Source organism: Apis mellifera, linkage group LG4 (assembly GCF_003254395.2).
Source record: "Apis mellifera strain DH4 linkage group LG4, Amel_HAv3.1, whole genome shotgun sequence".
Taxonomy (NCBI): Eukaryota; Metazoa; Arthropoda; class Insecta; order Hymenoptera; family Apidae; genus Apis; species Apis mellifera.
The window spans coordinates 10,486,251-10,500,000 of NC_037641.1; the positions used below are offsets into that span (position 1 = coordinate 10,486,251).

A 13,750-nucleotide genomic window follows, 5' to 3' on the forward strand; every position below is an offset into this window, starting at 1 on the left:
TTTCCTCCTCTCTTTTACCTTTCGTGTTCACGACGAATACGTTGTACTTGTTCACGAACCCCTTCTCCAAACCGGGCCCGTACGCTTTGCACTTGCTCGGGTCGCTGCGGTATTGAACGTTGACGGAAAACGGCGAGCCAGGCACCGGCACGTTGTCGTAACGTATGTCTATGGTGTGGGGCCCTTCCTCGAACGGCACGTAACTCACGCAATACGTCCCGTCACTTTGCAGAGCGATCACTTTCTCGGTCGTGTTCCCGCTCGGATTGTTGATCCTGCACGAAACTTTGTCCAGCTCGTTCTTCCCTTTCGCAAGGGCTCGCGCGTCCACCGTGAATTCCGTTGCACGATTAACGCACGGACCTGAAAATCAAAAATTACTTGTTATTATAACGATACATATTTGAGGAATTTTTAATTAAAAAAAGAAAACAAACGATCGAAAACTCGGTGCTCGCTAATCGATTAAGTTTTCTTGCTGCAAACGAAAAGAAAAGTATTTAAATCTATTTAGGGATAAGGTAAGTAATCGGAGAAACTTTTGTTTCTCCCGAAAGACTTCAACTTTCGGATGACGATAATCCCCCTAGATTACTATTTTATCTAATTCAATATGCCTTCATATCATATGCCTTCTCTAGCACGAAGCGAAAAAAAATACCACAAAGCATGCATAATGTGCCGTTTAAGAATTAAGTGGCGATACATTCCATGTACTATTAAAAAAATAGTTATAGAAAAAGAAAAAAAAAATGAAATCTCTGTTAATTGGGAAGCAAAATCGGCGTGAACATCGGTTGAAACACACGACAAACACGGTACCGTTCGGTTGGATCCCGGTTCCGGTGACCTTTATCCTCGACACGTCCACGTCTTTGACGACGATCGCCTGGAACGGCGATCCAGGTATGTGCTTCTCGTTGAACGTGATATTGATACCGTAATCGCCGATCTCGGTCGGCAGGTAAGCGACGGAGCACGTGCCGTCGCCGTTGTCGCGGCAATTGATGGCAGCCTCGCATGGGCCCTCGACGGTGACGCCGAGGTTACCTTGGCCAGCGCCACGGGTGTCGATCACGAACTCGGCCGGCTTGTTCACCACCCCGTGGGAGAGGCCCGGCCCGGAAGCACGCACCTTCTCCGGGTCGGAGCCGTGCACGCAGGTCAATCGGTACGGCTGGTTCGTTATAGGCTCGCCGCCGAAACTGATCGCCAACAGGTATTCGCCGAGCTCCGTGGGCGTGAAATTGACCAGGTAACCCTCGTGGGTCGGGACCACGTGGGCCTTGACGCGATTCCCCGACGGAGCCGTGATCGTCACCTGAAAGTCCGCCGGCCTGCCCGCTTCCTGGGTCAATACGCGGAATTGCTGCAAGCTGTTCACAGGAGCGGCTGGATGGACATGGATTCAGTTTCCAATTCAGTTTCAACTTTTCTCCTTTCCGAATTTGTGCTCGAGTATAATAAATACGTCTTTGGATATTTAATAAATATCGTTGGATTCTTTCTTTTTATACTTCGATTGTTATTTCGTTGTTATTGTTTCGATAGAGACAATTGTGTGACACAAGTTGGACGCGATGATTTCGAGTAAAAATAAAATGTGCGTGTAAATTTGAACTTTTTCCTGTTCAAAAATATCCTGGGTGAAAAGTTTGATTTATATAAATGTTTAATTCTAACCGAGTTGAAAAATTACGAATAAAGTTTCCTTAAAATAATTACTACTCGTTAAAATGCTCGAGTAATTACATTTTATTCGTAGCCATTATCGTCGATCCGCTTTTTCATGGTAACTATACGATTATTCGCGATTATTATTATGTTTTAAACAATAACTCATGGAACTTTAACAACTTTATCCGTAGCTAAATTAAATTTTCCCCCATTATCGCCGAGTTCTAAACGATTCTTTCTCAAACAATTAAAACTGTAACTGATTGTGAACAGAGAAATAGATTATTTCTTCAACTTACTTCGCGCAAGATCGTCCACTTTGACCTTCGATACGTCGACGCTCGATTGCACGTTAACCTTTATGGGGGATTGGGGTATATTGACGCCCCCGTAATTCAAATTTACGACGCAGGCGCCTGGCTCCCTTGCCACGTACGTGACAGTGTACGTGCCGTCCTTGTTGTCGGTGACCGAGAACGGAATCTCCTTCTCCTCGCCGTCCTTGATGCTCACCCGAAGCTCGCCCGGCCCGCCATCGCGGCAATTCACGGTGAAATGGGTGGGCACGTTCGACTTCACCCCTTTCTCCAGCCCGGGCCCGTAAGCCGTCACCATCGAAGGATTAACGAGCCCCTCCACTTTCACTCTGTAAGGAGAGTACTTTGTCGCCACCCCTCCGTACACCACCTGCAAACAAATTTCCAACATATTCTACGCGTTCTCTATTCTCATTAATTAAATACGATGTGCAATTTTGCAGCTATTCTTGAATATAAGTTTCTTCCTTCTTCTCACCATTACAACGTGATCCGAATTGGATACAGGGGTGTAATGACACTGGACCGTTCCATCGTGCTTGTCCTCCAGACGAACGGGCACGTCTCTCCCGTCCCCGTCCTGAACGATCACTTCCAAAGGTGCTTGGCCAGCTTTTCTCACGTCCACGGTAAAATTCGTTGGTTTCCCGCTGAGCAAAGATTCCACTCCCGGACCGTACACCTCAACCTGTGATACGATAGCAGTTAAGTTTCTCGATTTCTCAATTTAGAAAAATTGTATAATTCTTTTCTTAATGAAATGAAATTATATTTCATTTTTCTTTGTGTTATTAAATATCGTAGGGAGTATCGTAAAATCGAACCTTGTCAGGATCGAAGTCACCTTTCGGTAAAATGTCGACGATGTAGGGTGACTTGGGTATGTCCTCGCCGTCGCACGATATGCGGACCGCGTATTGGCCGGGGGCGGTTGGCAGATAAGATATAACGCCGGTTCCATTCCCGTTGTCCTGGCAAAATATTTTCGCCTCGGATGGGCCTTCGATCGCGAACCCGAGGCCGGCGTTCTCCTTCTTCGCGTCGATGAAAAATTTGGCCGTGTGATTGACGATCCCGGTGCGCAACCCCGGGCCCCACACCCTGATCGACGAGTCCTTGTAAGGGCCGACGTTCACCTCGAAAGGCGACTTGGAAATTTCCTTCCCGCCGTACGTGATCATCACCACGTACCTCCCCTCTTTGTTCGGCATGTAGTTGCACTTGTGCGTCTTCTGATCGACTTTGGTCATGCTGAAACGTCGATACGTCGATACGTCCTTTATCTCCAAATTATTGGTCGTTATTCAAAGAAATAATCGGTAGAAGAAGCGAATAATGACTCACTGTACAGGTTGATTAATCCCTCCTGGACCGATGATCTTAACTATGGGCAGGTCGTCCCCTGTCGTGTCGTTCGTCACGATAACGAAATCCGCATCGTCTTGGACGCGAACCCCGTTCGGTAACAAGCCTCGTCCATAGGCTTTGCACTTTTTCGTGTCCGAGACTGAGCCTACTTTAACGTTGAAAGGACTTCCGGGTATCGGTTTTCCGGCAAAGAACACATTTACGGAATACGAGCCTTTCTTGGGGGCAGTGTACTCGCATGCCCACACTTCTGGCAAAGGTTGCCGCAATCTCACTGGCACCATCGTCTCCGATTCCTTTGAAAATAATTTTCGTCGTTTTTTCAAATACTTTCGAATGAAATTTGAACGGTTTTAATTGTTTACATTTTAAACGTTCGTGTTAAAACAATGATACGCTTTCAATTAAGTAAATTGTGTATTTCTCCACTTTCAAGCATGACTTTTTAAATAATAATAATAAAATAATTTCGTGAATAATTTCGAATGAAAGCGTTTTAAATAATTTCCCTTGTTTCTGTTACAGTAATCGTTGTTTTACCTGCGCGTTCAGGATGATAACTTCCGGCACACCGCGTCCAGCGGCCTTTGTGAAGATATCGAAGTAAGTGGGTCTGTTCGCCATAACTCCCTCTGGCTGTAATCCCGGCCCACTTGTCGTAACCTTACCGGGATCCCCTCCCTTTGCCTCCACGTTCACCGTATAAGGACTCTTCGGTATTTCCCTCCCAGCGAATAGCACTTTTATCGCGTGCGGCCCTTCCTTCTTCGGGGTATACGACACGGAATAGGTGAGGTTTTTGTCCTTGTTGAATCTCACGTCCACCTTCGAGAAGAATACGATTATTTAAAAAAAAGAAAAACACAGATTCAATTATACAAGTTTGGCCACGCGTTTATTTGAAAAATCTGACAATTAGTTGTTGGTCATATAATTTATGCGTTCTTTCTTCTAGAGAAACGTGTACGTGCCAACGTGTGATTGACTTGACAATTAAATCACACGTGCCAGAATTGTAATTTGAACGGTTTTAATTGTTTACATTTTGAACGTTCGTGTTAAAACAATGATACGTTTTCAATTAAGTAAATTGTGTATTTCTCCCCTTTCAAGCATGACTTTTTAAATAATAATAATAAAATAATTTCGTGAAACAACCGTAGAAAGAAAGAAATGAATAAGAATATTACAAAATTAACTATTACGTCATCCGCATCCTGGTTTATATCTAATTCAGTTGCGATTAGATGAACGAACGTACAGGTTTCCTGAATGGTGGTTAACCATATTATTACGTGATAAATACATGCTCGCTGACATAATGAAAGAAATAATAAGAATAATAGGACGTCAAAATTTTTTAAACAGTGAAATAATTAATTCCATGACGTAACAAGTTATATTCTTACCGGTATTCTGTTTCCTTCAGGATCTTCTACGATGACGTCAACATCCCCTTTACCAGCAGAAAACGTTTCGACGGTAAAGTTAGCCGGTGCTCCTATAACCGGACCGGTTGGTTCAATACCAGGCCCATAAGCACGTACTCTAAATCAAAAATTATATCATAAGTAAAAATTAACATTAACAACTTTATCTCGAAACTAATTCCTATTTCAAATAAAATAAAGCAAGAAACATTACTTAGATGGAGCAAAATTATATTCAATTTGTAAAGAATAGCTACAAAATTTATGATTGTAATTTCTAAACAATAATTTATACTTTTTTACAGTAATTTTTAATAATGAAGACATATTCTTAATTAAAAATAAATAAATAAAGGAATAAAGATGACATTGAAAATATAAAAGAAAGATTTTTTTTTTAACACATATTTATTATCCATGTAATAAATTAATATATAAATAAAAAGAGAAATAAAATTCTTGCTTCGATCTATTACTAAGACGAGTTAAGGCGAGTTTGATTAGAACAAAATGGACGACAACAACAAGATATGACTGTCTAATGCGTAAGAACTACAAGAACATTATTACAATATTTTAATCGAATAATAGTTAGGAATTAATTGCGTGTGATCAAACTGTGTGTAATTATTAATTGTGTGACAAAAGTGTAAACAGCTATAAAAAGAAAAAAAAAGAAAGAAAAGAAAGAAAAAAAAGAAACGTCAAAACACGATGTCTACGCAACTTACCGCGGTGGCGGGATACTGGAATCGGAAAACAAAATAGATTCATTAATCATACGATCAATTTTTTCCCATTTTCAACTACGAAATTCTATCTACGAATCGTTTATCTGGATTTTTTCGTTGAAACTTATCCAAGTTACAAATTAATCGATTTAATTTGCATACCTGTTCCTATTGGCGCGTGGTCGAAGAGGTGCCCCAGGCTTCAATTTCGCGTTCGGGTATTGACTAAGATACGTCATCATCGACATCTCGTCTATATTCGGATTAACCATTTCCTCTGGTTTGATAAGCTGCGTGAAAAAGATGGGATGAACAAAAAGGAGGATCCTCGATTCCTTCTCGATTCATATATTTTTTTTCCTCCTCGCGCAACATTTCAACTTTGAGGAACAACGGAACAAATTATCGTTTACCTGAGGTATATTCAACCAATCATCGGCCAATTGCATCGCTTCGGACGCATTTTGAATTGCATCAGCTTTATTCCAATTCGGCCAATCGGGGCAGAGGCCAGATGCGACTCCGTCGACCAAAGCACCGATCGCACGGCCATCGTTCCAATCGGTGGTAAAATTATTGATCTGTAATTCTGGGACCTTGCTCTTTATCCAACTGATCAGCCTTTGCTTCGGCCCCTCGGACTGGGACACCTCCTCCCCGTTCCACAGAGGCATCGATATCGAATAATGTAAAATTAACGTCCATATTAGGCCCAGAATTAACTTTAATTTCGAATCGACGATGTCCGACGAATCTGTAAAATTATTTCACAGAAAAGAGATGAGTTTGATTTAAAAGTGAACGAGAATTCGAAGAAGAAGAAGAAGAAGAAGAAAAAGATTTCGAGTTATTATTTTTTTTTTTTTTTTGTAAAATATTATAATCTGAAATATACATATGTAATTCTTGCATTTACGGAATAACTATATAATGATACCACGGCTGAGAAATAACGCTTACACGTAGAAATGAATCAACGCTCGTTCCGAGAAAAAAAATAAATTAAGTTTAATGTGAAGGAAGAAATAAAAAAAAAAAATAATAATTGAGAAAATTTAGAATTGATAATAAAAAATATATTATATAAATTCTTCGCTCTTTTTAACTCAAAAAGAGATACTCGGGGAAACATTGAAGTGAAATATGCATTGTTCTAAATATTATATATATATATGATATAATGTAATATAATATATATATATATGAAAGTTATTCAGTTGATTAATCATAGATGAAGAGTGCAACTCTATTACGTGATCGTAAATCAAAGCTCGAATTGTTGTCTTATTTAACGTCTATGATATTAATATAATTATATCGTAATAGGGAGTTACGTGTAATCAATATTTATGATTACTTCATTCGCAAATTCTCTTAATCGCATTTCAATTTTTATCAACAACGATGAATCATCTCAATGTTTATCACATACTCGAACATAGTGCAACATAATAAGCAACTAGACCTTGAACCATCTTCCAACTTGCAACTCGCGCTACTTATTATAATCAACACGAAATGAACGGATTTTATAGCATGAACGAATTTTTCAATTAGACTTAAATATCAAATCAGATTATGATTATATTATTACCACTTTAATTTTATTTCCCTCATCCAGATAATGAAACGGAAGGAAAGAAAGATTGATTATTTAAGCGTATTAAAAACGATTCATCCGACTATTTCGGGTAACCCGTAACTCCTCACCGATGATATTATTAGATATCCGAATAACCGAAGTCATATTTGATTTAATTCCACGGCAATTGCATTCGCTTTAATCAAATTTGGCAACTTCAACTCTAACCGTTTAACGCGGGTATCTTACTAAATTTATTTTTAGTAAAACACATTCGCAGCATTGTTAGTTCGATTAAAATTAGATAACAATTCTTTCTTCGCATCTTCGAATGTGATATATAGCGTATCATCTTTCCTTTCCAGTTAATTGAAACGTTATACACTTACGCTTACTACATTTAAGTATGTAATATCTTGAAGATGAGAGGCAAAAAATTAATCAAATTAGAAAAAATAAAGCAGAAAATAATTACGAGTTATAATCGGATAAAATAAAAGTGAAAATTATATGTACATCGTGCACATTACAATAGACTTCAATTTCGAAAAAAATTCTATTCATATTGTACACAATGGAACATCTCGCGTTACGCTGTCATTTACACAGATCCGGTATAATGATGATGAGTATATTTGTGGGAGCGAAATTATATTAAAAGCAATTTAGATCCATGCACATAGGTGTAATATGTTGGAATCACCTAGTGATAAATCACAGGAGAAAAAAAAAAATCTGTTATGCATTTATACTAATCTATTTACATATAATCCATTTCAATTGCAAATTTGATGATACAAGAAATCTTTTAATATAAGTAAACACGTTATCAGTAATTTTTACAATCGCGATAACAAATGTTATTTAATTCATTTCTTGACATTCGTCTTTAAAAATTTGAAAAAAAAAAAAAAAAAAAAAAAAATACAGAGAGCACGATCGGTGATACAGTTGGAAATTATCTCCTACACGGGCACCTAATGCACGTTGAATTCAATGACGTAACCGGTTAGCCATCAGTGACGTCATCGTCTAAACTCGCAGTGGAATACGGTCGAGGAAAACGTCATGGGCGCTCGAGAAAGAGTGCGATCGACAACTCGACACGTTCAAATGATCAATTTTCTTGGATTTTTATATTATAAATAAAAAATATATATATATCGAGTGATATATCAATTTTTTTTCTTAAATAATTCAGAACATTGTTATTATAAGATTATTTTTATAAATTTTTTTCTAATGAATGAAAGGATTGATATTAAATAATAAATAAATTTAATTTAATTTAATTTTAATTTTATTACGGATGTACAACGTGTACGAAGCCAAACGAATAAAACATTTTATACCGTGATAGATGTATTGAGAATGTTTGATAAATTACGTATAAAATGAAAAAAATATGTATTATTTATGATTTATCATTTTTAAGAGATAATTTGAAAATATGTATTATGAACTTTTCAATGAATTACACATCTTTAAATTTAAATAAAAGAATTTATAAAATATATAAAAATGCCAATTATATATTATATAATTTAACTAACGTTCAAAAAATTTTCGTTAAATTTTTTTCCCTTTTAAGAGAAGAGTATCTTATCAAAAAAATAATTTTGGTAGGTAAAACGAAACCGAGGATGACGTCCCGCTTTGTATCTGAGCAAATATGACCTTCACCTCATCTACGACTGCCTGTCTGCATGCCTACTTTCTCTCTCTCTCTCTCTCTCTCTCTCTCTCTCTCTCTCTCTCTCTCTCAGGTTTTCAAGAATATTTATGAGAACAATATTATTAATAGATTTTGAACTAAATTAATCTAATCATACTTAAAAAAGTAATATAGTTTGATTTATGACTTAATATTTACTACATTATGATATCATAAAATTTTATTATTAATTAAATCATTTCTCTAATCTGTCTTTACTTGATTATTATCCATTTAAATGATATCGATTTTGTTTATCAGACACACATTTTCAATTTCATATTGGTCATTCAAGAATGCATCCTCTTCACTTTATCATCGTGAACCATGTAAAAGTACTTTTAAAAATATTTTTTCTTATTATCATCTAGTCATTACTCGCTAAAATATAAGAATTTTTAATATCATATTTATATCAAATAAAATTTTTTAAAATGATAAAAACGTGCCTAATTATATTAATTATCAGTTCATCCTCAAGATTTATATTCCTTTCAAAAAATAGCTGATGATTCATTCAAAAATGATTTATGAAAAATTTTTTTCTTGGAATGTAATTACAAAAAAATGGAATTAAAAAAATTTGAGTATTAATAATTGATAATTATAATTCCAATTAAAAATAAATTGTTGTGAATTATTCTATATTTATAATCATTTTATAAATAAAGATTATATCATTATAAAATATGTAGATAAGATATATATATCCACAGAAATATCAATTTTCTTTTTCAAACACACTTTACAATTTATAATTAAACTATACAAATTTATAAGTAATTAACAGCAATTTTAAAAGTAAAATTTGTAATAATCATTTTTTGAATAAAAGCTATTAAAGTCAATACAATAAAATTAATTTTCTTTTAAGTCAGAATATTAAACAATCTCTTAACTATTATTATTATATTAAATAGTATAATAGTTTTTTCTTTTGACTATATGAAGTAATATAAAACGATATTCCAGATTTTTTAAATTAAATTTTTTTTAACTAAATAAATTATAATTGAATTAAAGATCCAATATTTTGCAATGAATGTTGCAAAATTTGAAATATTTATATAGATTACAATAACAATACTATCACTAATACATAATCCATTATCTTTACCATGATTTAAGTACTTTATTTAGCTATGATTGATATAAAATAAAATGATATAAAATAACAAACAATCTCATTTAAAATTATGCTCATGAACTCATGAACTAATTCATGAATTTTTTGATAATAGGATTGATAATAGGAAAGCAAAATATATTCAGCAATTAAATTAATGGCATTGAAATTGATTTCATCGTCTTTTAAATTTTTTACCAAAAACAAGATTGTTCTGAGAAATTTTTGAATAAATTTTTTGATTATCCAGTTTTTCTTCCAAAGACATCATTTTTTTCTTTACAACTAACTCGAACCTCGTAATTGCCTCTTAAATTTAATAATTTCCTTTTCTCGATAATAATCGACAATAACTGATATTTTAAGCTATGCTCCAAGCAAATCTTACTTAATAGCGTGTTTATAAACAGTATTAACATCCCGCGGAACTAAGGTGATAAATTACAATAATGAAATAATACAGAAGCATATTTTTACACTATAAACATAATTATGATCAAAACATAAATTCCAATACGTTTTTTTTCTATTAAACATTCAATGTCAATGAAATATTTATATTGAACAAAACAAACAACTGTTAAAACTTTGACACGAGTCAATAAAAATGTGAATTTAACAACTAAAACGCGTATATTTCGTCCAAATAACGTAACTAAAATGTATGCACACAACGTGAGAAAAGAAAGAAAAAAAAAAAATCATTCGCCTCGAATTTCACTTTACTAAACTAAATTTCTAAGAAAAACGTCTTGGCCCTCTTTCTTATTTTTTTTCCCCTCTCTCTTCTCATTTTGTTTCTTTTCGTTCCCTCGTTCCTCCAAAGAGAAGGTAGAAGAGAGAAGAGAAAACAGATAGACTTTTTATGGCGGTAGCGATTCGAACGAATGGAATAGTTTAACCGCGAAAACGGGGAACGAAAACGAAACCGAGGACGAGTATTGAATAGAATGAAAGGGAAGATACGATTGGTGACCACTCACCGATATTAACGATCCTTATCCCCTCGTCGTCCAAAAATTTCAATGCCACCGACACATTCTCCAACTTCTGTGATCTAAACACTGGTTTTTGACTGTGCTTCGGTAGCTTCTTCTGCGCGAGCACCTCGATCAAACTGATCAGCAGAAGGCCATCGGACAAATCACATTCCAAATCATCGATCTGTCTGTTCACCGTTTTCAGCTTCTCGTTCGCCCATCTCGTGAACGTGTTCTGCTGCGTCCGTTTCCACTGGGCATCCTCGAGCAAATCTTGTTCGTACATGTCGTCGTCCTCTTCCTCTGCGTTCTCGCACTTGACTGACTTATCGTTCTCGCACATTTTATCGGCCGGCTCGCTCCTACGGGACACGACATTGGTAAAGGTGAGCGCTATGGTGGTGGTATTTACCTTGTGTGCGTTCACACGTTCCCGCTCAATGTCCTCCCCTCTCCTACCCGAGTCTGTTACTTTTCTCTTTCTACTTTATCTCCTCTTGTGTGTTTGTGTGTGTGTGTGTGTTTCTTGAGGATGATCACAAAAGTATCCGACCACATTAGGTATTTGATCCTTTTTTGCGTAAAATTAAATATATAGGTAATTGATTTCAAAAAACTATAATAATTGCATTTTAATTAATAGAATGTTGAATTGAAGAATAAAGTAATAAATATTTGTATTGGATATATATATTTGTATTGCATTTATATCGAATGTTCTCGTTTTTTTTTTAAATATAATTTAATATAAAGCGCATGGATATCTGTGATGGGATAATTTTGTAGTCAAATATATATATATATATATATATATATATATATATATATATATATATATATATATATATATATATTGTATTTCAGTATGCATGGTGATACATGTCGGCAAAAATGCTAGGCGATGCAACAGTGAAGAAACTATCGAACACCGTGTTATGATTTTTCTTGCAACTACGCGACTTTTGTAAGCGGTATTTTTGCTTATTACTTGAAACGACAGAGAAATATTTTTAACACCAATTTTCCTCTTTGGAAAAATAAATTGAAGACACGGAATAAAAATTTTTTTCTACACGATGTTCCTTTCATTATTAAATATAATACACATATATATATTTTTTATCTTGTAACAATTATATTTGTAGATATTTTTAAACATAGATTAAAATAAATAATTGATTTCTTGTCATGTTGATATTTTGTTTTTAAAAGTTTTTCAAGATAAAATTAATCAATCAATTTCTATTCGAGAAAATAAGATATTATTGTCATTTAACGTAAAATAATATTAATCAAAGAAAGAATAAAAAGTTGATAATATAATGATATATCGATAATTTCTTTTCCTTCCTAATGTTTTATTATTAATAAGATGAGAGGTGAATGAAAGAAAAAGCAAATCACGATATTAACCATGTTTATAATTATTGACAAATCATAAAAAAAAAAGGATTATTAAATGATTTGATATATGTATATACAAATACATATCTACACGCATGTCATATAACTGAGTAATAATTTTAAAAAGAATACTTGATATTACGTAGGCAATGAATAACATCCGATATAGTAAGTATCGCAGCACGGATTCCTTTCATGGAATAGTCACCTTCTTCTTCCTTTTCCGAAAAGATTCCAGTTTTAGCCACGAATCTTACGTTCCTTTCCAACTTACAAATAAGAATTAAGTTGATCGTTCAAAATAAATTGTTGATAAATTATTTTCAATTGCAAAATTAATTTTGACAATTTTCTTTTTGCTCTCGAGAATTACTAATTTATTACACTTTACTTTTTTTATCACTGATATGAAGGGAACGAATTACATACGATCCATTTAAGATTAAATCTATTTATTACATAGAAATTATTGAAAGCATTAGATACGAGGATCAGGAAATTATGAAATTATTATTTTATATACGGATGTATAATTATCGCATATTTGTTGTAATAATGACACAAACATTATGAAACTTATATTTTTAAAATTCGTAATTAATTAACAGCATGCATGATTAATTCTATTTGAACTTTTAAAAAATGCTGAAAGTATTGAAAATAAAGATAAAAGAGAATTTAATAAAGAGATAAAAGAAGAAAATATGTAGACAAACATCTCATTTTCTCATTTTTGGTTGACTCATTCCACTCGATACATATTTCATTGTGACAAGCAACCGCGTGCTGCAACTAATTCTATAATGATAGAAATAATAACGTAGAAAGTTTCGAAATCTGGCAACTGAACATCTTCCGAAATACTATTGCATATGATATTGCAAAAAATTATTATTATTCCACTTTTTTCTAATCCTTTTATTACAAAAAAAAATTTGATTCCAAAAACGGGTAGAAGAAATATCCTAAAAATATAAAATATAGATATATAATGTAAATAATTACTCATGATAGATTTTATAAGATTTTATAAGGTTTTATAAGATTTGTATAATTTAACAAAGTAAACAATGAATATATTTAATCAATCATTATCGTTTGTATGCTTTAATAATATTTATGTATGCGTTATAAATCTTAAGAATTTCCTTCCCAACCAATATATATAATTTTTCCCTGAATTAGTTCAATTTATGGAATAATTAGAATCTTTTCAAAAAATATTACATTGAGAGAGAGCAATGAAAGAACACTGGAAAATTATTAAAAAATCTTTGCACAGGAGGCAAAAACTTTAGAGCAGAATCAAAATGAAATCATGGATTAAAATCAAGTATTAATAAATAAATAAAATATAAATAAATAATCATTGTCCAATGATTATCATTATTACACGATCCTTGAAAAAAAAAGAAAGAGAT

At 33.8% G+C, this 13,750-nt stretch overlaps 1 protein-coding gene across 5 annotated transcripts in view; it reads right to left on the reverse strand.

The window, feature by feature from the left end:
- Positions 1–13,750, reverse strand: part of LOC409697 (filamin-like) — a 35,320-nt gene that overhangs the window by 21,026 nt on the left and 544 nt on the right. Inside the window, exons 2-13 of one of the 5 annotated variants that reach the window (XM_026439946.1) lie at positions 10,929–11,287; positions 5,937–6,277; positions 5,686–5,813; positions 5,524–5,538; positions 4,772–4,910; positions 3,903–4,187; positions 3,339–3,658; positions 2,819–3,245; positions 2,473–2,682; positions 1,977–2,364; positions 823–1,392; positions 19–363 (exon numbers count right to left, since the gene is read on the reverse strand). In XM_026439946.1, the coding sequence (XP_026295731.1) occupies positions 19–363; positions 823–1,392; positions 1,977–2,364; positions 2,473–2,682; positions 2,819–3,245; positions 3,339–3,658; positions 3,903–4,187; positions 4,772–4,910; positions 5,524–5,538; positions 5,686–5,813; positions 5,937–6,277; positions 10,929–11,287 (3,527 nt within the window). 5 annotated transcript variants of the gene reach the window in all.